At 46.9% G+C, this 22,143-nt stretch overlaps 1 protein-coding gene across 1 annotated transcript; it reads right to left on the bottom strand.

Moving 5' to 3' along the window:
• Positions 1-5: 5 nt before the first annotated feature.
• On the bottom strand, positions 6-21,990 carry LOC131903997 (palmitoyl-protein thioesterase 1). The gene is made up of 10 exons (XM_059254901.1): positions 21,857-21,990; positions 16,560-16,669; positions 16,108-16,235; positions 14,958-15,028; positions 13,141-13,243; positions 5,722-5,812; positions 4,883-4,981; positions 3,415-3,486; positions 264-1,774; positions 6-77 (listed from the first exon to the last, which is right to left on the bottom strand). The coding sequence occupies exons 1-9, from the start codon at positions 21,978-21,980 to the stop codon at positions 1,652-1,654; spliced, it is 921 nt and encodes a 306-aa protein (XP_059110884.1). The 5' UTR covers positions 21,981-21,990; the 3' UTR covers positions 6-77; positions 264-1,651.
• Between the last annotated feature and the right edge of the window lie 153 nt (positions 21,991-22,143).

The following is a 22,143-nucleotide window of genomic DNA, read 5'->3' as shown; positions in this document are numbered from 1 at the left end:
ACGGATAAGAAACTACTCTTTATTTTAGACAGCCTGGTAAAGTTATTTTCACATCCTTCCACTTCCTGTCCTTAAACCTCATCTTTTTTTTTTTTTTTTTTTTTTTTTTTGGTTTTTCGAGACAGGGTTTCTCTGTGTAGCTTTGCGCCTCTCCTGGAACTCACTTGGTAGCCCAGGCTGGCCTCGAACTCACAGAGATCCGCCTGGCTCTGCCTCCCGAGTGCTGGGATTAAAGGCGTGCGCCACCACCGCCCGGCTTAAACCTCATCTTTTTATTTGAACAACAGATTTAAGAAAAGGAAAAACTGGCAAAGGGTGGATTCTGCGGTGCTAACAGGGTGCCTTCATGAAAACAATCATTTCTCCAAACTAGATAGGAATCATCCAGAAAGTGCTGTGGTCTCAGCATGGGTGCTGAAGGGTCCATGCTCAAATAGCCCAGGAAGAGGTGGGTCGGTGCTCCTCTTTAACCATCCGAGTTGGCCATTGGTTTTGAATGTGGGTTGGTCTCCAGAGGGAAAAGGAAGTCTACAATATTCCTCGGTTGTTTTCTTGAACCAAATCAGCAGCAGCGTGGAGTATGCTGGTAAATAGGATTGGGGGTAGAAGTGTAAAAGTCCATCTTTTCAGACCGTTTCCCCATTTGCAGTGGTGTAAGTGACACTAAGTAATATGAGGACAGTGAGCCAAGAATGGAGTGGCAGGGACAGTCACCCCTGGTTTTCACTTTTTTTTTTTTTTTGAGACAAGGTTTCTCTGTGTAGTTTTGGTGCCTTCCTGGAACTCACTCTGTAGACCAGGCTGGCCTCGAACTCACAGAGTTCCGCCTGGCTCTGCCTCCTGAGTGCTGGGGTTAAAGGTGTGCGCCACCACCGCCCGGCCTGGTTTTTACTTCTACTCACTTCCCACTATCTCGTGGTATATAAGACACACATTGCTGTAGGGTGTGGTGGCACATGCCTTTAATCCCAACACTCACAAGGCAGGGGGACCTCTGTGAGTTCAAGGCCAGTCTGCTCTACATAGTGAGTTCCAGCCAGCTAGGGCGACAAAGTGAGTGAGTCCCTGTCTCAAAGGAAAAAAAGTGCATTTCTTCTCTTAAGCAGCCCTGCTGGCTGTTCCCTCCTTTTGTGACTAATTCCACTGCTGAGGATACAAAGTGAGTTCTGTGGGGGCGTGGCGGTAGGCCTATGGAGTGACTGCTAGGTGCCACTAGATAGGAAAACAGCCGTAGGAGACCGTGCAGAACCATCAGCAGGTGATGCTGCTCGTGTGAGAATCTTAGGACTGGGTACCACCAGGCTCTTACTTGCTCCCAAGTCTGTGTGGGTTTTTGCCCTCAGAGCCTGTCTCCCTGCTTCATCATCTTGTCTGCTTTGGGCACAATCATTGATCTGCAACAGCAGACTCCTTAAGAGGAAGCTTGACCATATCACAAGGTCGTAAAACAATCTCCATGGTTATTAGCTAATTAAACTTGAATTCAACACCACATGGTGATAGGAGGCAGCAAAGAATAAGATTGGGATCTTAGATCTTCCAAGTAGGGCATGTTAGATAACAGGAGAGGACTGCTTGCAGCTAGATTAGCAGTCAGGGTTGGGCACGAAGAGCTGGGGTTTCCTGAGCTCTGCTGCCAAGTGCAAGGGCTTCACTTAAGGAAAGGGATGATGTGGGCATTAAACCATTCTTTAGTCAGTTGAAGATGGTCTCCTTCCTTAGCCAGAAACACTAGCTTTCCTGCTTTGTCCATTTGCTTTAGCCCCAGGCGGTCCTGTAGAGAGAAAGGCCATAATGAACTCCAGGCTTTGTGGAAGGTTTTAGACTGAAACAAACTGTACGACATTTAGTCTCACAATGCACTCTCCCCTATAGAGGTGTGCTGTTGAGGGGGAAGAGGATACCTTCTTTCAGGGGTTTGTTTTGGCTTTTTGAGACAAGGTCTTGCTTTGTAGCCTAGCTGGCCTTGAATTTGCAGCAATCCTGCCTCAACCTCTTGGGTGCTGGGATTTTAGCATGCGCTGTTATGCCTAGTTCCTTCAATGCATTAAAAATACATGGGTAAGGCCGGCATAGTGGCCCACCCCACTTAATTCCACCATTCAGCGGCCAGAGGCAGAGGCAGGTGGATCTCTGAGTTCAAGGCCAGCTGGGTTTATATAGAGTTCTAGGACAGCCTGGACTACATACAGAGATGCTATCTTTTAAAAAACAAAAATGTGCAGCTGAGATTGTTCTGGTTCCATCCCACTCCCAACCCCTGCAAGGTGCTAGAAATAAACCCAGGACCTGCCCCTGAGCTGCACCCCAGTGCCTATCGTCAGCTTTCTGAAAAGCAGCTGGGCAAGCCACAGGCACACCTGGCACAGAACATCTTTGTGAAGTGGGGCTGAGCCAGAGAGGGAGCAAACTGGCCAGGTGTTTCTAGAGCCAACATATCCAATTCTTAGGCTAGTGAACTTGGGACCTGTTAGTATCTTGCAGGTACGGTGTCATCTCCCAATAGCCAGGCTGTCAGTCTCTTGTTGGGAAGAGAAGATCTAGCGGTAGACAGTGCCACTGCTTGTCTGTCTGCCCCAGGGTTTGAGTTTCATGATAAGGAAGATCTTGGCTATAATTTCCAAAGCTGCCAGAAACTGGCTTCCTTTTATTTCTACCTCACCCAAATTGGGGCACCATATTTATGAGAAAAGCATAGGAAAATAGGCCTCTGAAGTTGTGTGGGAAAAGCTGTAGTAAAAGATGGTTCAGGTGTGATATGTGGGCATCTGTGAGTCCATCTCCAGTATAAAGTAGACATTCTTTAGTTGGTGGCAAGCCATAACTGGATGTGGTGAAACACTGTAACAGCTGCTTGAGAAACAGGACCTGCTGCTAAGCAGCATTCACAACAGCCCCGGTTCAGATCTTAGAGTAGGAGCTTGCCTTGTCAATGCTAGATTGATAGGTTTATTCTTGGTGCTAGGGAAGGAACCCAAAAATCATGAATGCAGGGTCTACCATGGAGGTATACCCTCAGACCTCCAAAGTCCACGCCTCCATTTACTGTTGCTGTAGCATGACATCTCAGCCATGTCTGCATTTACTTAGAGACTTCTGGGACTTGTAGTACATTGCAAAGGAAGCCAGCTCCAAACCTTTTCTTCAAAAGTAAAACCTTAGAGATGGTGTCTCTCTTTTTGTGTTTAAAAGCCACGAGCTGCAGGTCTTAGGATGCAATAACTATCTACAAACCAGCACCTAGGAAGTTAGTGTGACCAGCAATAGCTCAGGAAGACCTAAGTCAGATGGCTCAGGAGTGCTCTGGGACAGACAAGGCAGGGTCTGGCCCCAGAGAGCCAGCCCAGCAGCTCCAGGAGCCAGGGCTAACAGAAATAGTGTCAACCTCCCAAGGCAGAGCTCTCCCTCCATTACCTCTGTGTATAGAGTGCTCTCCTGGAGGGGAATGGTTTCCATAGCTTGGCCACTTCGGTAAAATCCAAACCACTGCAGGAGAGAAGGAAGAAAAACAGGTCAGATTATCCATCCACCCAGCACACTTTCAAGATCATCTGATGCTGGCTAGTCCCTAAAACCACCAGCAGAATGGACACTGTAATATATGCAACAAGCAGGCAAGAAGGAAGATGGAACCGGTTTTTGGTTTTGGTGACCTGGAACTCACTCGTGTAGCCCAGGTTGGTCCTGACCTTGCAAGCTTTCCGTCTGAGCCTCCTGAATGCAAGAACTATAGGCATGTGCCATCATATGAAACGTAAGGGTATATCTTGAGTCATCTCATTTTCAAGTTCAGTCCTGAGGGATGAACTAATAATCCCTCTCTGGTTTTCCATTTCCCCGTAACCTGCTTCCTTCCATAACTGCATCAAATGAAAGCCCCTGTGCTGGCCCAGTTATTCAAGGATGAATATACAAGCCCTTTTCCTAAGAAGCTCCGTCTAGCAGGCACAGACCCATTTCATTGTTTAGCATGGAGTCAGCAGACTTCTGGAAAGACCAGATTTAGACACATGGTTGTGGCTACTCATTTGCTAATGGGATGCAAAGGGAACAACAGAGTGTGAGAAATGAGCAAGGGTTTTCTAATGAAATGCATTTGTAGACATGGAAATTTGGTTTTCATAGCATAAAATATTTTGATTTTTTTTCTCCATTTATATATATGTAAAAATTTTGAGTTCATAGGCCACTCAAAAATACGGTGAGATTTGGCCCCCAGGCTGCTCCCCCCCAACCCCCATGATCTGACAGTGCCAGCAGAGCTTCAGTTGAGGCTGGTAACCTCAAAAGCAGAAACAGCTGGTGGTCCCTCACATCTGTCATCCCCCTACTCAAAAGAGTGAGGGTGAAGGATCAGTGTGAGTTCAAGGCCAGCCCAAGCTACTTGGTGAGGACCCCACTAAAAGGAAGGAGCCAAATTCTGGGAGTATGGATGATGTCCTAGAGGAAGTGACATTGTATCTGACCTTAACAAAAGAACAGGTTCGTCAGGTGGAGAAGCCAGGGAAAAGCATTCAAAAGACTAGGGCACATGAGAGAAGCCTACAAACAGGCTTGGGCATTTCAAATATGGGTAACATAGCTGGAAAGATTGATCACTGAATCAAGGCAGACCTGGACATCAAGCTTAGGGGTTTATAAATAAGGGGCTACTGATTCTGAACCTCTTTTGGGACAGATCTCTTTGAGAACCTCTATAGACCCTTCCCCCACAGAGCGTAACCACATACTTCTACATGAAATTCTGGGTGCAGCTAGGGGATGGCAGCTGATTTTCAGAGGAGGGACGTTGGTGGTGAGGACAGATGTGGCCAGGAAGCAGCTGCAGGGAGTTCTGTTAACCTCGTGCAGTCTCAGGGCACACTGGGGCCGCGTGTCTCACCTCAGAGTCTACAGGGTCCACGATGGAATCGTTCAGGAATTTCACCATCACAAACTTCTTGAGGGCCATCAGGTTCTTCTTGTAGGACTCATTGACACACTGGAAGAAGAATGGACAGTCCTGTAGGGTGGCTGCTGTCATGTGCTGGCAGGGATTCAAAGATCAGTCTTCCCTTATAACCTGTTTGACGGACATGTCATCAACCATGGGCTGGAGTCTTGTGAGTTCTGTCCATATACTCTCTACAGACATTAGTCACTTAGGTCACAGGCTTCAAGCCAAGGCAAAGCACACAGAATTCTGGGTTGTTCTGTTATTGGATTCAGCATTGTTTCCTGACTTCTGTTTTTGTTTATTGACCCCTTCAACTTTCCTGCTTCAAACAACAAATACCTGCTACTTAGCCATCATATAAAATGAACCATTAAATTTACCAGAATGTCCCAAACCATGCTCATGCCTAGGCACAGTCCATGCCCTTTCTAGAGTCCCTTAAGTAAGTCTTTTCTGAGACCACCTGCCCTGAAAGGTCCCACCAGGAAGACATCCTTTGAAGACAGCAGCTGTGAATTCCCACTTGGCTCAGCAGACCACCTACTGTAACTTCATCCTGCTGTTTCAACATGAAGGAAGCGGAGGGCTTCAGGGAGGAAGAGGGCCAGATGAGCCCCAGCCCAGCTGCTCTAAAAACAACTGAAACTCATGAGTACTGCCTCTCACAGTGAAAACTCTTGGTTCCTGGCTTCTACTCCAGCTATTTTTCATAAATGGTCCCTGCTAACCTCTTTCTGATGGCCAGAAAGGAATGCCTACCCATGGGAGTGTGTTTGGGTGCCTACCCTCTCTTGGTTTATGTCTGCCAGGAAGATGCTGTGGTTGCGGTACACATCCTCCTGGAGGGGGTCATGCCAGTACTCTGCTTGCACCAGCCTGAGGAAAAGAAGAAATAAAGGTGATTAGGTGCTTCTCAGTCAGTATGTCCAGGGCATGCCCCAGTGCCTATATAACCAAGGGACTTCAAAAGGATGAAAGACCAAAGCCCCCAAGTCCCAGGCCTTGCCTTTTGATAGAGATGACGTCGTAGACCTGTCAACAAGACATATCTTACTGAGAGGGGGACAGGCCATTTGGCAGACACAGAAAGTCCAAATATTTGGGGATTCTCTGTCTATCAAGGGCCAAATTCCAAAGATTTTGGCCCTTGACAGAGATTCATCAATACTTGGCTTCCTTCTAATCACAGGGGCCCAGGCTGTCACAGCCCCACTCCGTCCCTCTCCTTTGCTTTCCATTCATCCCGTAAGATGCATCTTCCTCCCCATTATTCCTCTCCTCGTCTTCCTCAGCCAGGGATAGAGACTTACCATCCCAGCCTGACTATCACTAGTCAGAACGACACTCTCTAATCTGTTCATAAATGTATTTGGAGCCAGAGGTGGTGGTACCCACCTATAATACCAGCACTTGGGAGGTAGGAGCAAAGGGATCAGAAGTTCAAGGTTATCTTCAGCTTGTAGTAAATTTGAGGCCAGCCTGGGCTAACATGAGACCTTGTCTCAAAAAAATGTATTTGGAAGTTCCAAAAAGTTTAATTTCACTGATACTTAAAAATTCAGAGTTATGAGCTAAAGAAATGGCTCAGTGGTTAAGAGCACTGGCTGCTTTTCCAGAGAACCTGGGTTTGGACCCCCCACCCCCACCCCGCCATGGTGGCTCACAACTATCTGTAACTCCAGTTCCCAGGGATCCAAAGCCTTCTTCTGGCCTTTCTGGGCACCAGGCACATATGTGGTGCACATACATACAGGTAGGCAAAACACCCAGACACATAAAAATATCTAATATATAAATAAATAAAAACTTCAGGGCTACAGAGATAATAGTATTTGTCTGACCTGCAATGACTCTGGGTTTGATCCCCAGCATTGCAGAAAAAAATTAGATAAATAAAAGTTCAAAGGACAATGTATTAAGTACTGCCATCAGTACTGATTTTTGTCATGGCTTTAGTATTACTGTTCACTATTTTTCCCCTACAAGGCTGGAAGGCCCTTGATAGACAGACAGTTGATGCTCTATACTAAGGATCTGCTAAATGACATGGGCTCTCAGGATGTGAGACAAGCTATGTTGGAGCTTGGCTTAGGGATGTAAGAAGGGAGGCTGTAGTAGTGAGAACACTCCGGGTGGGGCCACAGCTTCAAAAGTGGGTGGATCAAAGCACCAGGTGACACCACTCTCCGAGGTGACTCATCCCGGCTCACTCACACAGTGGAAAGGGATGATGAGGAAGGTCTCTGGACCCAGTCAAGCCTCCTGGTGACCCTGACTTCCAGGAGGGCCAATGGCTAAGGGTGGCGCGAGGGCAACCGTCACCATTACGCTTTTGCCATCAAAAGGAGACAGCTGAGAGGAGATGGCAGGAGGATGCTAGGGACAGTCCATCTTAAGGGGCTTGATGCAAGCAGCATAGCCCAGAGGCGGCCTGAGGATGAGCAGAAGTGGAGGGCATGGAAGGAGGAGGTCCGGGAACAGACAGAAGAAAACTGGGTGTGCACTTCCACTATCAACTGCACCACCCAGGGGTAGACTGGAAAAGGCTAACTAATCTAAGCTCTACCACAACAGTAAAGATAAGTCTACCCACTTTGTTTGGTGTTCTGAGACAGGGTTTCACCATGTAGCCCACCTGGACAGTCTTCCCGCCTCCATATCCCCAGTGCTCGGATTACAGGTGTGCATCACCACACTTGACTGTTTATCAAAAGTCTTGCTATTGTATCTGACTGGCCTGGTCCTTCACCATGTAGCCAATGCTGGCCTTAAACTTGCAGCAATCCCCTCGCGTCATCCTCCTGAGTGCTGGCGTCCCAGGGGTGAGTCAGTCACCATGCTCTCTGAGGTGTTGGGAACCGAAATGTTCTGGAATTCCATTAATCTATTCTAGTGTGTATGTGTGAGTACACACATGTGTTCATATGACCCCTGTTCTTGTGGAGAATGACACTGGATGTCCTCCTCTCTCTCTCTGTACCATAGTCGTTGAGACAGGGTCTTTCACTGAACCCGAAGCTTACAGCTCTGATAGGCTGGCTGGATGGCGAGCTCCCAGGATCCACTTGTCTCTGCCTCACAGTGCGGGGGTTGCAGGTGCATGCCGTTGTGCCCGGCTTTGTATGTAGCCGCTGGCAATCTGAACCTGGGTCTTCATGTCTGCACAGCAAGCATGACACCCATTCAGCCACCGCTCAGCCCCCATAAATGTCTTTTTAATTTTTACTGTAGCTTGATTTGGCATCTTTCTGGTCATCGGAATCCTCTCTCATACGAGAGATGGCGTGACAAGGTGGCAGAAAGAACCATTCCTTTCCTGCTCTTACCAGATCCCCCAGCATTGTGTATGTACTGCTTGCTCGGCTTGCTTGTAGGAAGTCTCATATTGGCCATCTGTGCAAACGAGGCTTTGCTCATATGAACACATTTTAAAAAGGAAAAGCAAACAACCCCACCGAATTAAACAGTGGGTAAAAGTTAATCTTTGCTACAAGCCCTTGAGAACTCAGAACGCACAGCCCGGGGAGACTGTGCGGGGAGTGCGGGGCTATGTTGCTCAGCTCGTGTCACCAAACACTCGAGTCACCTTTCCTTCTGTCTAATGGTCACCGCCTTAGTGTCCCAGCCACCACTGTCTCAGCTAGACCACTGCAACAGACCCTAATGAATAGTCTCTTGTTTTTCTAGCCGTCTCAGAACCTACTTCCCACAAAGCAGTAGAGGTCTTCAGCTTAGCATGCTGTTACAGAAAAGAGTCCCAGTTCCTTTCCTGGCCGAGTCCTTTCTCAGCATCAGGGAGGCAGAGACAGGAGGATCTCGGTGAGTTCGAGGCCAGCTTGGTCTACAGAGACAGTTCCAGGACAGCCAGGGCTACACAGAGAAACCCTGACTGGGGGGGCCGGGGGGAATCATTTCTCCTATCTACCGCTATTCACTCCAGCCCAGAACAAGCCAGACTTGCCCTTGCCTTTGTGCTAGCCATTCTTGTTGGTTTTTTTTTTTTTTTTTTTTTTTTTTTTTTTGGTTTTTCGAGACAGGGTTTCTCTGTGTAGCTTTGCGCCTTTCCTGGATCTCGCTCTGTAGCCCAGGCTGGCCTCGAACTCACAAAGATTCACCTGCCTCTGCCTCCCGAGTGCTGGGATTAAAGGCGTGCGCCACCACCGCCCGGCTGTGCTAGCCATTCTTTTCTTGGTTTCTCCCGTGTTCTTTCCATCTCCTCCTTCACACCCCAGCTTAGAGGTACCCAGTGCGGGAACCAACTTCATTACATGCCTGCATCTTAGCAGATCCCATCTAAGGTGTCTGTCTCCTCTCCCCGGCTAAGCAGGAGACCCAGGTGCCCAATGACCAGGTCTGGTAAATAGGAACTCAATATCTGATGAAATTATGAATTAAAGACTTCACAACTGCAACTATAAGAAAAGACAAAACGACACTAGAAAATTAACAGAAAGCTGAATGTTTTAAATATAGCCCAGCCCTGAGAAGAGCCCAAAGCTTTTTACGATGGGAACTCAGGCTGCACTAAATAGCTTACACTCAGCTTGCTTAACCTGGAAAATGACTCCAGGAAGGCGTGTTACTAACCACATGTCAGAGGTTCCAAGTGCCCACGGCCACACAGCTAGCTGATAACAGAAAGATAGCTCTCCAGTGACCCCCAGGAGGAGAACAAGGGAGGCCATCTCCTTTCCCTTTATTTTACTTCATTTCCCCTCACGCTGGGTTGCTCCTTGGGACAGGCATACAGGACTTAAGGTTGGTGGACAAAGCTCCACACCACAGCCTTCTGGGTGGCAGTGGTGCTGTAGTAGAGTATGCTGCCCCAGGATTAGAACTCTTCAGCTGCATCCTAGTTAGGACCTATTCTCCATGCCCGATGCTTTGAAATTTCACAGGAATGCACTGCAGTATGGCTTTTTTTTTTTTTTTTCTTCCTGTCCTTGCCTTGGTATTTAGCAAGCCCTTTCAGTTTGGAAGCTCATGCATGGTAATGGCTTGGACATCTTCTTGCATTACTTCTTTAATTCCAATTCACCCTGCCTCTGCTTGGAAAGTCCTGTTAGTCACACCAGACATCCTAACTGCTTCTCTCTGTTCTCTTTTCTACCTCTGTTGTAGTTACTGTACTATGGCTATGAAGAGACACCACGACCAAGGCAACTCTTACAAATGAAAGCTTTTTTTTTTTTTTTTTGGTTTTTTGAGACAGGGTTTCTCTGTGTAGCTTTAGCCTTTTCCTGGAACTCACTTGGTAGCCCAGGCTGGCCTTGAACTCACAGAGATCCGTCTGTCTCTGCCTCCCGAGTGCTGGGATTAAAGGCGTGCGCCACCACCGCCCGGCCTAAATGAAAGCTTTTAACTGGGGGCTTGCTTACAGTTTCAGAGCATTGGTTCACGGGTGGGGAGCAGACAGGCATGGCACTGGAGCAGTAACTGAGAGCTTGGTATCCTGGTGTGGGTTTTTGAAACCTCAAAGCCCACCCTCAATGACACACTTCCTGTACTAAGGCCATACCTACTCTAACAAGGCCACGTCTCCTAATCCTTCCCAAACAGTTTATCACCTGGGGACTACTTATGCAAATATATGAGCCCATGGGAGACATTTTCATTCAAACCACCATAACCTCTCTGAATTTTTGTTTTGTTTAACTTCTAGAAGATTCTTCAACTTTAGATTCCAATATAACTAACAACTCAAAAAAAAAATGGAGTTGTGATATTTCAATTTTCAAAAGCTCTCATTCTGACAGTTGATTTTATTCATGATCTGTTCTGGAGGAATGGAAGCAACTTCCTCCTCTCTCTGAAGACAGTGATTACAGGTTTTGGAATCTGGTCTTCTAGGTTTTCTTCTGGCCAGGAATGTGGCTCAGTGGTAGACTGCTTGCCTGGCAAGCTGCTGCACTATGAGCAGTCTCTACCATGGGAAGTGGGAGAGGGAGGAAGGGTCCACAGGCTGACTGGAAGCCCTTCCTCCACGGGCAGAGCTTAGATAGGAGCTGATGAACTGGTGGCATCAGCACCCAGTAGTTAGGAGACTTCTCTTAGTCACTTCCACTAGAGAGAGACCCCACAAACCCTGCCTCGCACGTAACAAGGTTAGCACTCAGTCTGGGTCACCCAGCATGTTAAAGGGAGTAGATTTTGCTTCTGCTATGGCGGAGGAAAAACAGCTCTCTGGATGTGCATGAACTGGGGAGTCAGACCGCTCTGACCTCAGGTTTCTAATGAAAAGGTCCTGGTTTTGGCCCCACACACTTACTAAAACCTTCCAAAGTACTATACAGCCCAGTTCCCACGCCTTCTGGGGGCTCTAGAGCATGGGTCACTGCTGTGTGCCTTCTACAGAGGTAAAGCCTTCAACCTTTCTGCTGCACTGCAGCCGTTCTTATGTCCTTCTGTTTGCTCTTTGAAAAACATGTACTGGCCGGGTGGTGGTGGTGGCGCACGCCTTTAATCCCAGCACTTGGGAGGCAGAGCCAGGCGGATCTCTGTGAGTTCGAGGCCAGCCTGGTCTTCAGAGATAGCCAAGGCTACACAGAAACCCTGTCTTGGAAAAAAAAAAAGTAAAAAGAAGAACATGTACTGGCTCTTATTTCCTCTCTTGTTTGCTTTGCCCCTGTGAGTTTTATCCCTTTTAAGTCCTTTATTAATTTTTGATTTTATTTTATTATTTTTATTTGATTTTTCAAGACAGAGTTTCTCTGTAGCTTTGAAGCCTGTCTTGGAACTCACTTTGTAGACCAGGTTAGCCTCGAACTCACAAAGATCCACCTGTCTCTGCCTCCCTAGTGCTGAGATTAAAGGCGTGCGCTGCCACCACCACCCGGCTATTTTTATATTTTTAATGCTGCGGGCCACAGGAATATATCATAAGAACTCAGCTGGTTATGGCAAAGTCACTACCTGGAAAGATCAAGGATTTCCTCCAGAGGAAGCCAAATTCCAAGGAGCTTTTGGTGTTATTTGGCTTGTTGTATATCAGCTGTCTTCTGTTATGAAAATCATGTGTGCCTTCATAGTTTTCCCAATTGACTTTTCCCTAAGAAGGGCTAACAGTGTGGACTGATCACTCTCTGGACATACACATTCCAGGACTTTGGAGAACAGCCTCAGGAAAGGCTTCCTCTAGAATCAGATATCTCCCTTGGCCACTTTCAAGGACTAACAGTGATAACAGTTCACATGCAAGTCTCCTGATTTAAGATAAATTCCACAAGGAGACACCGCCTAGGTCAGGTGGACATTAAGTAATAGTAATAAATTTACACAGTTTAGCTTGGACCCTCCCTTTTTTTATACCAGGACTTCCAGGGCACGGGATGGAGAAGAGAAAAGAGAAAGGAAGAACTAGATGGGTAAGAACTTGAGAGGAACAAACTGAGATGGGGAAGAACTAGGTTGAAGGGCTAGAGGAGAGAACTAGAGGAACAAGATGGAAGATGAGGAAGAGTCAGATGAGGAAGAACAAGATGAGGAAGAGCCAGATGAGAGAGAAGGAGATGGGAGAGGAGCTGATAGGGGAAAGAACTAGATGGATGAGAACCTAGAAGGGACAGAACTAGATGAAGGAATTAAGATAGAACCTGGAGGGGACAACAGATAAATGTAGAGAGAAATTGGGCAAGAAAGGAGCTAAAAATGCGAGCAGATTATAAACCTGTAGAGAAAGAACCAACACAGAATAATAAAGTGTATGAACTAAGAAGTTTCGTGTACATAGACTCATTTCTTTTCATCAAAGATTATCAGCTGGTTGTAGATTTTTCCTGGACCCTGGGATGGGACTATTGAGGGGCTGGACCCCAAAGTCTCACTATGTCACCTTGGCTGGCATGGAACTGGCTACGTAGACCAGGCTGGCCTCAAACTCATGGAGCTCTGCCTGCCTCTGCCCCCTGAGTGCTGGGTTAAAGGTGTGTGCCACCACACCAGGCCTCATATGTTTTTAAGGACAATTTTTTTAAAGGTTTATTTATTTACATTTTTATATATATGGGTGTTTTACCTGCATGTGTGTCTGTGCACCACCACATTCAGGCAGTGCCCCCAGAGGCCATAAGAGGGCACAAGATCCCCTGAGATTAGAGTTAAAAACAGTTGTGATATCATTAGCAAATTCTCCTCGAATCACTGAGCATGAATGTCAGCAAGGTACTCACTCCCCCAGTCTGGACTGGACAGCTAGCCACACTCACCATTCTTGAACAGTTTTGGAGTAAGCACCAGCATTAATCGTTTTCCTGATGAAGTCACAGATGTGCGAACTCTCTCCTGGGCATCGAGGGAGGCCAAAAACACCTGTGTAGGTAGAAGATAACCATGCCTTACTCCAATAATCATGTATTGAGTGCCCTCTGTACCAGGCACTGTGAGAACAAAAACAAAATGACAAAGAGCTTGAATATGAACTTATTCATTTACTCCAAGGGAAAAAAAAGCCTTAAGTTCTGAGAACTAACACCACCACCAACTTCCTCCTGGCACTCTCCCAGGGACCTCTGTCCCAGCCCTACTCACATGTGGCCGTTACATACAGCCATACAGCGCATGACTGCCTCTTCCTCTTTCTTGGGAAATCATCTGGCTCCCTGTCCCCATTCCCCTCCCTGTCACTCTCTGTCATCCATGCACCTCTCTTCTTTTAAATCCTGTGTAAATTACTTTTGATACCTAATACAGTGTAAGCGCTCTGTGGACTGTCATTCCACTGTGTTGTTTAGGGAGTGAGAAGAGTCTGTACATGTTCAGTACAGATGCGATCGTTTCCCCCATCCTCCCTCCCCACCCCTGTCCCTCTCTTCCTTTTAATGAACATAGGGTAGGGTCTCATATAGCCCAGGTTGAACTCAAACTCTCTGAGGATGATTCTCCTAACTCTACTCCCTAAATGCTGGGATTCTAGGCATACATAACCACCATGGCCTCTCCCAGAAGAGTTCTCATCCATGGATTTTTGAATCCACAGATACAGAACTCATGGATTCAGAAGGCTAAATGTGTGGTGGGGTAGTAGAGTTCTTGTGGTAGAGTTTATCCCGGGTAACACAGACACAGACACACACACACACACACACACACACACACACACACGGATCTAGATCTAGGCTATCTCTGCATGCCCAGGCCTTGCTCTCGATATGTGACTTTAGTTCCTGCTTTTCTGGCTAAGTGCAGCTCTCAGCCTCATCACAGAAGCTTCCTTCTTCAGCAGATGGAGACTGCTACAGAAATCCACAACTGGTCAAAATACAGAGAACAGGTGACTGTGAGGTGCCCAGCTGCAACTGATACATCTGTAGCCCACCACACCCAGAGCTCAGGAAAGAAAGGGGCAGAGAGAGTTGTAGGAGTCAGAGGCCCAGCACACCTGCTACTGAGAGGGTGTCTTCTATACGTGACTACAGGGACGCTACACCCATGAAATCTGAGCAATATAGTCACCTAAACAAGACCTGCATAATGACATAATGACATGCCAGTGCGGGTGGGGGAAACCTCACAGGGCCCCACACCTAGATGAAGAGCTACAAGCAATTAATGATGGCAGAGAGTAGGAGAACCAGTCTTCGGGGATGAGTCCCTGGTAGGTTATCCAATCTCAAGTGGTCATATATATATGAGCAACACTAAATGGACACAGCAGCTTACACACACACACACACACACACACACACACACACACACACACACAGTAGGTGCCAGGTGTGGTGGCATATGCCTATGATCTCGGCACCCGGGTGGCTGAAGCAGAATTGCTAAGAGTTTGAGGGCAGCCGAGCTACCACACAAGACCTTATCTAACAAGGAGGAGGAGGAAGAGGGGGGGAGAGAAAGAAGAAAGGGAGGGAGGAAGGGAGGGAAGGAGGATGGGAGGGAGGAAGTATGGAAAAAAGGAAGGGAAAGACAGACAGAAAGGAAGGGAAAAAATGAAAGAAAAAAGAAATACAAAACATCAGATAGACATGGGTTAGAAAAGAGGAAGAGAACCACAGGGACAAGGGGTGAACATTACCTTGATGTTGTCCCCCAACTGAGACCAGGTTGATCATGGGAGGTGACGGGCATCTCTGGGCCACTGCCCTCCTGGAGAAGTCAAAGGTGACTGTCAGCTCTGAGGGTCAGATTGGAATGTATCATCAACAGTCACTTCACAGATTAAGCTATACACCATGGGTCCCCAAACCACGGAGTTACAGGATCTTCCTCCTGGTTGGATACAAATCTCACTTCATAGAAAACAAATCAAGAGGAGCTGGGAAGATGGCTCAGTCAGTGAAGCCATAAGGACCTGAGTCTGGATTGAACGCTCCCCCTTAGAAAAAAGAAAAGAAGAAGCCTGGTACGGCAGTTCCGGTAAAACCAGTACCGGGGAGGTAGAGGCAGAGGGTGAGTCCTTGGGCTTGTCGACCAGCCAGTCTAGCTCAATACTGAGCTCCAGGTTCACCGAGAGACCTGTTCTCATTCCCGGGCCGCACATGTTGGAAGGGGAGAACTGATTCCTCAAAACTGTCTGTCTTCTGACCTACACACACACACACACACACACACACACACACACACACACACACACACATACACACACACACACACACACACACACACACACACACATACACACACACACACACACACACACACACACACACACACACACAGTAAATACAAGTTAAGCATTTTTAAGTTAAAATAGAGGATTGGAGAGATGGCTCAGTGGTGAAGAGTTCTTGCTGCTCTCGCAAAGGACCCAGATTTAGCTCCCACCACCTACACTGGCCCGATCACAATAACTTATAACTCCAGCTTGAGGTGATCTGATACCTTCTTCTGGCCTCTGTGGGTATTGCATTCACATGTACACATACCCCAACACACACATAACTAATAAAAAAAATAAAATCTTTAAAGTTTTTTTTTTTTCTAAAAAAGGTGGAGAGTAATTGAGGAATACACCACACATCTGACCTTTGACCTCCACACGTATGCTCACACATGTGCACACGCAAAGAAATGAAAATTAAGCTTCTTACGCAGTGACATTTTAAGACTAACTTCCTTTCTGTGAGAGTAGAGGACCCCCAAATAATTACAAACAATTTATCCGAAGAAAAGGAAGTGGTTACTACTCCATGTGAGTAGTAACCACAGCACAGGAGGGTACTTACAGAAACTGGCCTCCCTGCGAGAACCCGATAGCATTGTAGCCCTGCTGCAACTTAGGATCCTTCTCCAGAATCTGGCACACTATCGTTACCTGGGAATTGACATTCATGAAGAAACTGTTCTTCACATCCTGAAAAATGAGTAGTGAGTGTGAAAAGAGAGAACTGTACGTCAATATCGACGCAGGTCAATACCCTCAGACAGCCACTAGGGATCAAGCGTTAGCTGAGTTCCATGGAACAACCCTGTAGTCCAAGCACTTGGCAGGATGAGGCAGGAAGACCCAAGTTCTAGGCTAGCCTGGGCTACACAGCAAAATCCTCCATCCCAAAACAAAATGAAACCAAACCAAGGGGGCTATGGCTTGCTGCTCAAAATTCTAGGTGACACGTTCAAAGAGCACACTTTATCAAACCCGGAGGCAAAACTTTCAGGGAACGCGCTGCCATCTTACCTCCACCATGTTCTTCCCAATCTCTAGAGACAGGATGTAAATCCCAGGTATTTCCTTCTCCACCATCTTTTTAATGGCACCCATGCTGACAGGGTTACAACAGCTGTCTCCTAGCCAAGGAAAACAATGATGGAAACTCATGAATCAAAACATTATTTAAGAAACAAAAACCTTTTATGTCTCAGAGGGCGATATCAAGAATGTGAAAGGGCAGCATACAGAATGGAGAGGACCTGGAAACAATGGTCTACTGCAGGGCGTCTCCAGCTTTCCCCACACAGCGCCTGTCTCAACTCAAAAATGCTTACGATACCTTGGCTATATGGGTTGATAAAGATGTATACAAATCAAATATTTACTGATTTACTTATAATAAGGAAGTTTATTATAAGATATTCTTTGGTATACATAAAATTTTATTATTTATTAAGGGCGAAATTATACAAAATGATAAAAATAGACGTACTTGTTTATATTTCCATAGAGAATTACATTTTAATCTGGGCATAGTGGGTCACCCTCTAAACCCAGTACTCAGGAGGCAAAAACAGATCTCTGTAAATTTGAGGCCAGGCTGGTCTACACGCTGAGTTCCAGTCTAGCCAGAGCTACATAGTGAAACCCTACCTTTCAATTTAAAAAGAATTAAGGGCCTCCAGGAAGTAATGGTGCATGCCTTTAATCCCAGTACTTTGGAGACAAAGGCAAGTGGATCTCAGAGTTTGAGGCCAGCCTAGTCTAAAGAGTGAGTTCTAAGACAGCCAGGACTACACAGAGAGACTCTGTCTTAGACAAACAACAAACATAAAAGAATTGAGTTCTGGCTGAATAGTTGATAATGCAAGACAATGAACATCCTCGGTGTTCTTCATAGTTAATCAATATTTTGATTTTATAACCATTAATACTAAAACACATAAATATATAGTACGAATATCAGAAGCATGCTTCTTTCAGAAACTGCTCCCCTTGCCCAATTTACACAGTCCTGCGGTCCTGCCCGTGACCTGGTGCATGCTGGGTAAGCACTCTATCACCATGGCTTCTTCTCCAGCCCCACATGGCCTTCTACAGCTTGTTAGCACCTGACAGACAGAGCTACACAGAAGTGTTCTTTTATCTGTTCCTGCTGAGGGGAAATTCATGGGACATCAGCTTCACCATTTTCAGTGCCCAATTCGGTGGCCTCGAGCCTGTTCACCAGCTGAGACAACCACAGCTTCTCTGTAGTTTCAGAACTGTGAGCACCAGGCAAACCTCCACATGGGTGAAGTCATTGTTTCCTCCCCCTCCTCTCACTGCTGATAACCTCCCCCTATTCTCTGTGCCGTGGGGTTTCTTATTCTGGACACAACAGGTGAAGGTGTGGATAATTTGTCTTTTGTGTGGGGTTATTGTATGGAACATGCTTTGAGGTTCATCCAGCATGCTTCAGTACTTCATTCCTATTCATGGGTATATAGTATTCCATTGTGTGACTATAGCACAGGTTATTCATCCTGTAATGGACATTTGGGCTGCTTCTACCTTTTGCTATTCCAACAATACTACTGTAAACATTGTGTAAGGTTTTATCTGGATGTATGTTTACATATTTGCTTGAGTATAAAGGTAGGAGTGGAATTGCTGGATCATCTTGTAATTACATGCTTAACTTTTTGTTTTTTTCAGTCATTGCCATACTTTCCAACAGGGATTGTGTTGGTACAGTTCCACCAACAGGGCACAAGTGTACCTATCTCCCCATGCCCTTGCCAACGCTTATTTTCTAATTTTAAAAATGGTACTTTTTGGCCAAGTGTAGCACCTTTAATCCCCGCACTAGGGGGGCAGAAGTAGACGGATATCTCTGAATTTGAGTCTAGCTTGGTCTGTGTGGGGAGTTCTAGGCCCGCCAGGGTTACAGTGTAATACCTGGCCTCAACAACAACAATAAAAGTTATTTTAAAGCAGTCTAGGTAGGTGTGAGTGGACACTTCACTGTTTTAACTTGCATGTTCTCCACAGTGATGGCGCTGGCCACTTCCTATCTTCTTGGAGAAATGTCTTTGCATCCTTTCCCAATTTATGTTTAAGAATTAAGTGTGTGTGTGTGTGTGTGTGTGTGTGTGCCCATGGAGATCAGAAGAGGGCATCATTGGATCCCTGGAGTTAGAGTTGGTGGTGAGGTGCCCGGCATGGGTTCTGAGAACTGAATTCAGAAACACTGGAAGTGCTCTTAACTACAGATCCTTCTCTCTAGCCTCTCCCTTTCTTTTCTTTTAAAAACATTTATTTTTATTTTTATGTATATGTGTGTTGCCTATGTGAGTGTATGTCAAGTACATGTAGGTGCCCAAGGAGGCCAGGTGATGGTGTCACATTTCTTGGATCTGGAATTGCATGTGGTTGTGAGCCAACATGAGTGCTGGGAACCAAACTCAGGTCCTCTAAAAGAACAATATCTTGGTCAGCGTTCTGTTGCTATAAAGAGACACCATGACCAAGGCAACTCTTATAAAAGAAAGCATTTAATTGGAGTCTGCTTACAGTTTCAGAGGTTTAGTCCACTATCATCATGGAGGGGAGCAAGCCTAAGCCATAGGCTGAGCTTTCATAATTACTAATAAATCTCCGTGTCACTTTTTGTGAGCTGGCGGCCCAAAGAAAAATCCGTCTACAAGCTCTGGGAAAAGGCTGACCTCCAACTTGTATAAACTTGGGAGTGAGAGCCTCAGAACCTCAACCTAGCGCCGGGATTGTTTCCTTTCCCACAAAGAATCAGACCTAAGAACAGGAAGCAGCAATCTGGCCACCGACTAGAGACGTGTCCATTTTGCACGGAAATCACAGCATTTCAACTGGACCGGAAGTCTAAGGAGAAAACACTCTGCCCCAGAGAAACTTCTGCTTCTTTTCTAATAATATCCGCCACACAGTAATGAGTAGGGGCAAAGAGGGGCCTTGGCTACATATCTAGGTCATTGATAACCCGGCCTACAAAAGATACTGTCTCAAAAATATCAAATGAGCCCAGCCTATTTGCAAATGCCTGTAATCCTAGCCCTTGGGAGGGGGAGGGGTAAGATCAGCCGTTCAAAGTCACTCTTGTCTAGACAACAAATACAAATTCCGAGCTAGCCTGTGCTACATGAAACCTTGTCTCGGCCAAAAACTAGGTCTGGACATATGTCTTTTGGGTAAAGATGCCTGCTCCCAAGGCTGACAACCAGAGTTTGATTCCTGGGAACCACATGGCTGAAGAGAGAATTGATTGCTGCAAATTGTCCTCTGACCTCCACATGAATGCAGGGGTGGAGGTGTTACCCCCCCCAACAATAATAAAAAGTATTTTACTAAAAACGTCCCCCAATTTAAACTAAGCAGCACACCAAAGCAATAACAATATGCCCTTCAAGTTTATAAGTTTAAAAGCGAAATCTCTTTCTTTTGTTTTGAGACAGTGTCTGGCTATGTACCTCAGCCGGCTTGGAGCTATGACCCTACTCTTTCAGATTCCTGAGGGCTCCAAGTATCAGTGTATGCTACTTGGTTTGGTTTAAAGAACTCTGACTATCCATACACACCCCAAGTGGCTCCCCTCCAAGCTACTACATCTTGATAAAACAACTTCACTTTCGAATTGTCCAAGCACAAACTGTGGCGTCCTCTCTGCCCCCTTCCTCTCTCACACCATATCTAAACCCTGATGTCACCCTCCAGTATATCAGAGTCCCACCACTTCCCCACACTTCCTGTTATCACACATCCCTCACGATGCAGCTCTGAGCCACAGGCCTCTCTAGGGTTTAAGGTCCTGCAGTGTCCCCTTGCAGCTCTCTGTGACACCTACAATCCAGTCTCAGCACAGCAACTAAAACAGAAGGACACGGTGGGACAAGACAGACAGACTGACATGCCTTTAATCCATAAGTTCTGATCCCATAGAATCTCTCCTCCCCTTCTACATCCATGGAATGTGCCTGGTCCTGATCCCTTTCCCCCATCCCTGGAGAAAAAGAACAAGTGACTACCTACAGGATAAAGTCAGGGGTCTCCAGGACAAACAGGCCACTGAGCTGAGTCTTAAGCGAGGACTCTTCTCAAGAGGAGTCTTCAAGAAAGCCAACCTTCACAGCGAATAAATGCAGATCCCCAAGACCCTGAGAAATGCCTGTTGTCATCTCTGTGGACAAGCAGCCTGAATTCCCTGTGATCTCAGCTGACTCTGTTCTTTTGTCCCTTCTTTCTAATGACAGCTTCTCCCCAGAGCTCAGAGTCACAGCTTGTTTCAGGAACCACTAGAAGGGTTCACATGACCATCTAGTGTCACCAATAGAGCGATCCTCTCATGTGATTTTTAACTATAGCTAAATACATATTATTATTTATGGGTCTCCCCATGTAGCTCTGGCTGACCTGGAACTTGACATGTAGATTGGGCAGGCCTCAAACTTGCAGAAATTCTCCTTCCTCTGCTTCCTGAGTGCTAGAATTACAGGCTCCCACCACGTTGCATTTGAACAATCTTTTAAAAATGTAAGTCAGGGGGCTGGAGAGATGGCTCAGTGGTGTGTTCTTGCAAGGTACAGTTTCCAGTACTTGAATGGTGGCTCACATTGCTCCCTCTGCTCCTGCTACACTGATCTGGACACTTACATGCTCAGCTCAGGGCCTTTGCCTCTGCTGTTCCTTTGGCCACACATCCACATGGCATCTTCCCCCATCCACTGCAGATCTGCTCAGCTGTCACTCTCCAGGAAATCCTTTCCTAACCTTGCTCTCTCCAAGCTCATGCTCACACCTCCAGCTCTGTCTTCTTCCAGGCTTTCTGTCTACACTGCACTCATCACCATTTGACACGTTTCCCCCATTTCTGTAGAGTGTGTTTCCCCACCGGAAAGTGAGTTCTGGAAGGGCAGACAGTTCAGTCTGTTTCCTGCTCAGGTGTAGTTGTGCTGTGCGGTGATTGTATAAAGGATGCACAGGTGACTGGTAGATCTCCATTCAGAGAGTGGAGGAATGAAAGCATGAGTGTGCCGCCCAGCTCTGCAGGGACCAACGGCCTGACTGTCAGGTGCTGCTGGCTGATGCCATAGCTGCTAGGATTTTAACAAGGGCAACATAAAACCCTCGCAGTGCACAGCTCTCCCTGAGCGCTCACCAAAGACACCTGGCTCCCTTCCTTTCAGTTCAGAGGTGTCCCCACATTCTAAAACCTAGGTCAGGCGGGTGCTGTGGAATCACTATCCTCGCCCTTCCAGCTCTGCGATGCGAACCCAGGCGGGGAAAGGATGGCCCTCTCCACACTCACTCACCCATCCCATGCCAGATCACCAGCGGCCGCGGCGAAGGCGGGTTCAGATGCCCCAGCTCCCAGGCGGCGCAACACCAGGGCAGAAGAGACACAGCCAGGAGCCACCGGGAACCGGGCGACGCCATCTTAGCCCAGTCACATGACCGCGCGCGGGCGCGCGCCCAGGACAGAGACGATCCCGAGGTTTGCAGGGTCCAGGGTGACCACGCCCCTGCCGGGCGCCACAGCCTGAGTACTGACCTTGATCCAGTGCCTACCACCGACCAGACGCTTTGTCCAAGGGCTTTC

Source organism: Peromyscus eremicus, chromosome 2 (assembly GCF_949786415.1).
Source record: "Peromyscus eremicus chromosome 2, PerEre_H2_v1, whole genome shotgun sequence".
NCBI classification, from domain to species: Eukaryota; Metazoa; Chordata; class Mammalia; order Rodentia; family Cricetidae; genus Peromyscus; species Peromyscus eremicus.
The sequence above is the reverse complement of the archived record's forward strand: the minus strand, read 5'-3'. Positions and strand labels throughout refer to the sequence as shown.

What these genes read in the sequence shown, in the direction of transcription:
- LOC131903997 (XM_059254901.1), bottom strand. Translation starts at nt 21,980, where the DNA reads ATGGCGTCGCCCGGTTCCCGGTGGCTCCTGGCTGTGTCTCTTCTGCCC. An exon ending in TCGCAGGGAGGCCAGTTTCT is followed by an intron (nt 15,029 to 16,107) that starts GTAAGTACCCTC and finishes TGACTTCTCCAG; the next exon opens with GAGGGCAGTGGCCCAGAGAT. An exon ending in TCCAAAACTGTTCAAGAATG is followed by an intron (nt 5,813 to 13,140) that starts GTGAGTGTGGCT and finishes TCTTTTCCTCAG; the next exon opens with GCTGGTGCAAGCAGAGTACT.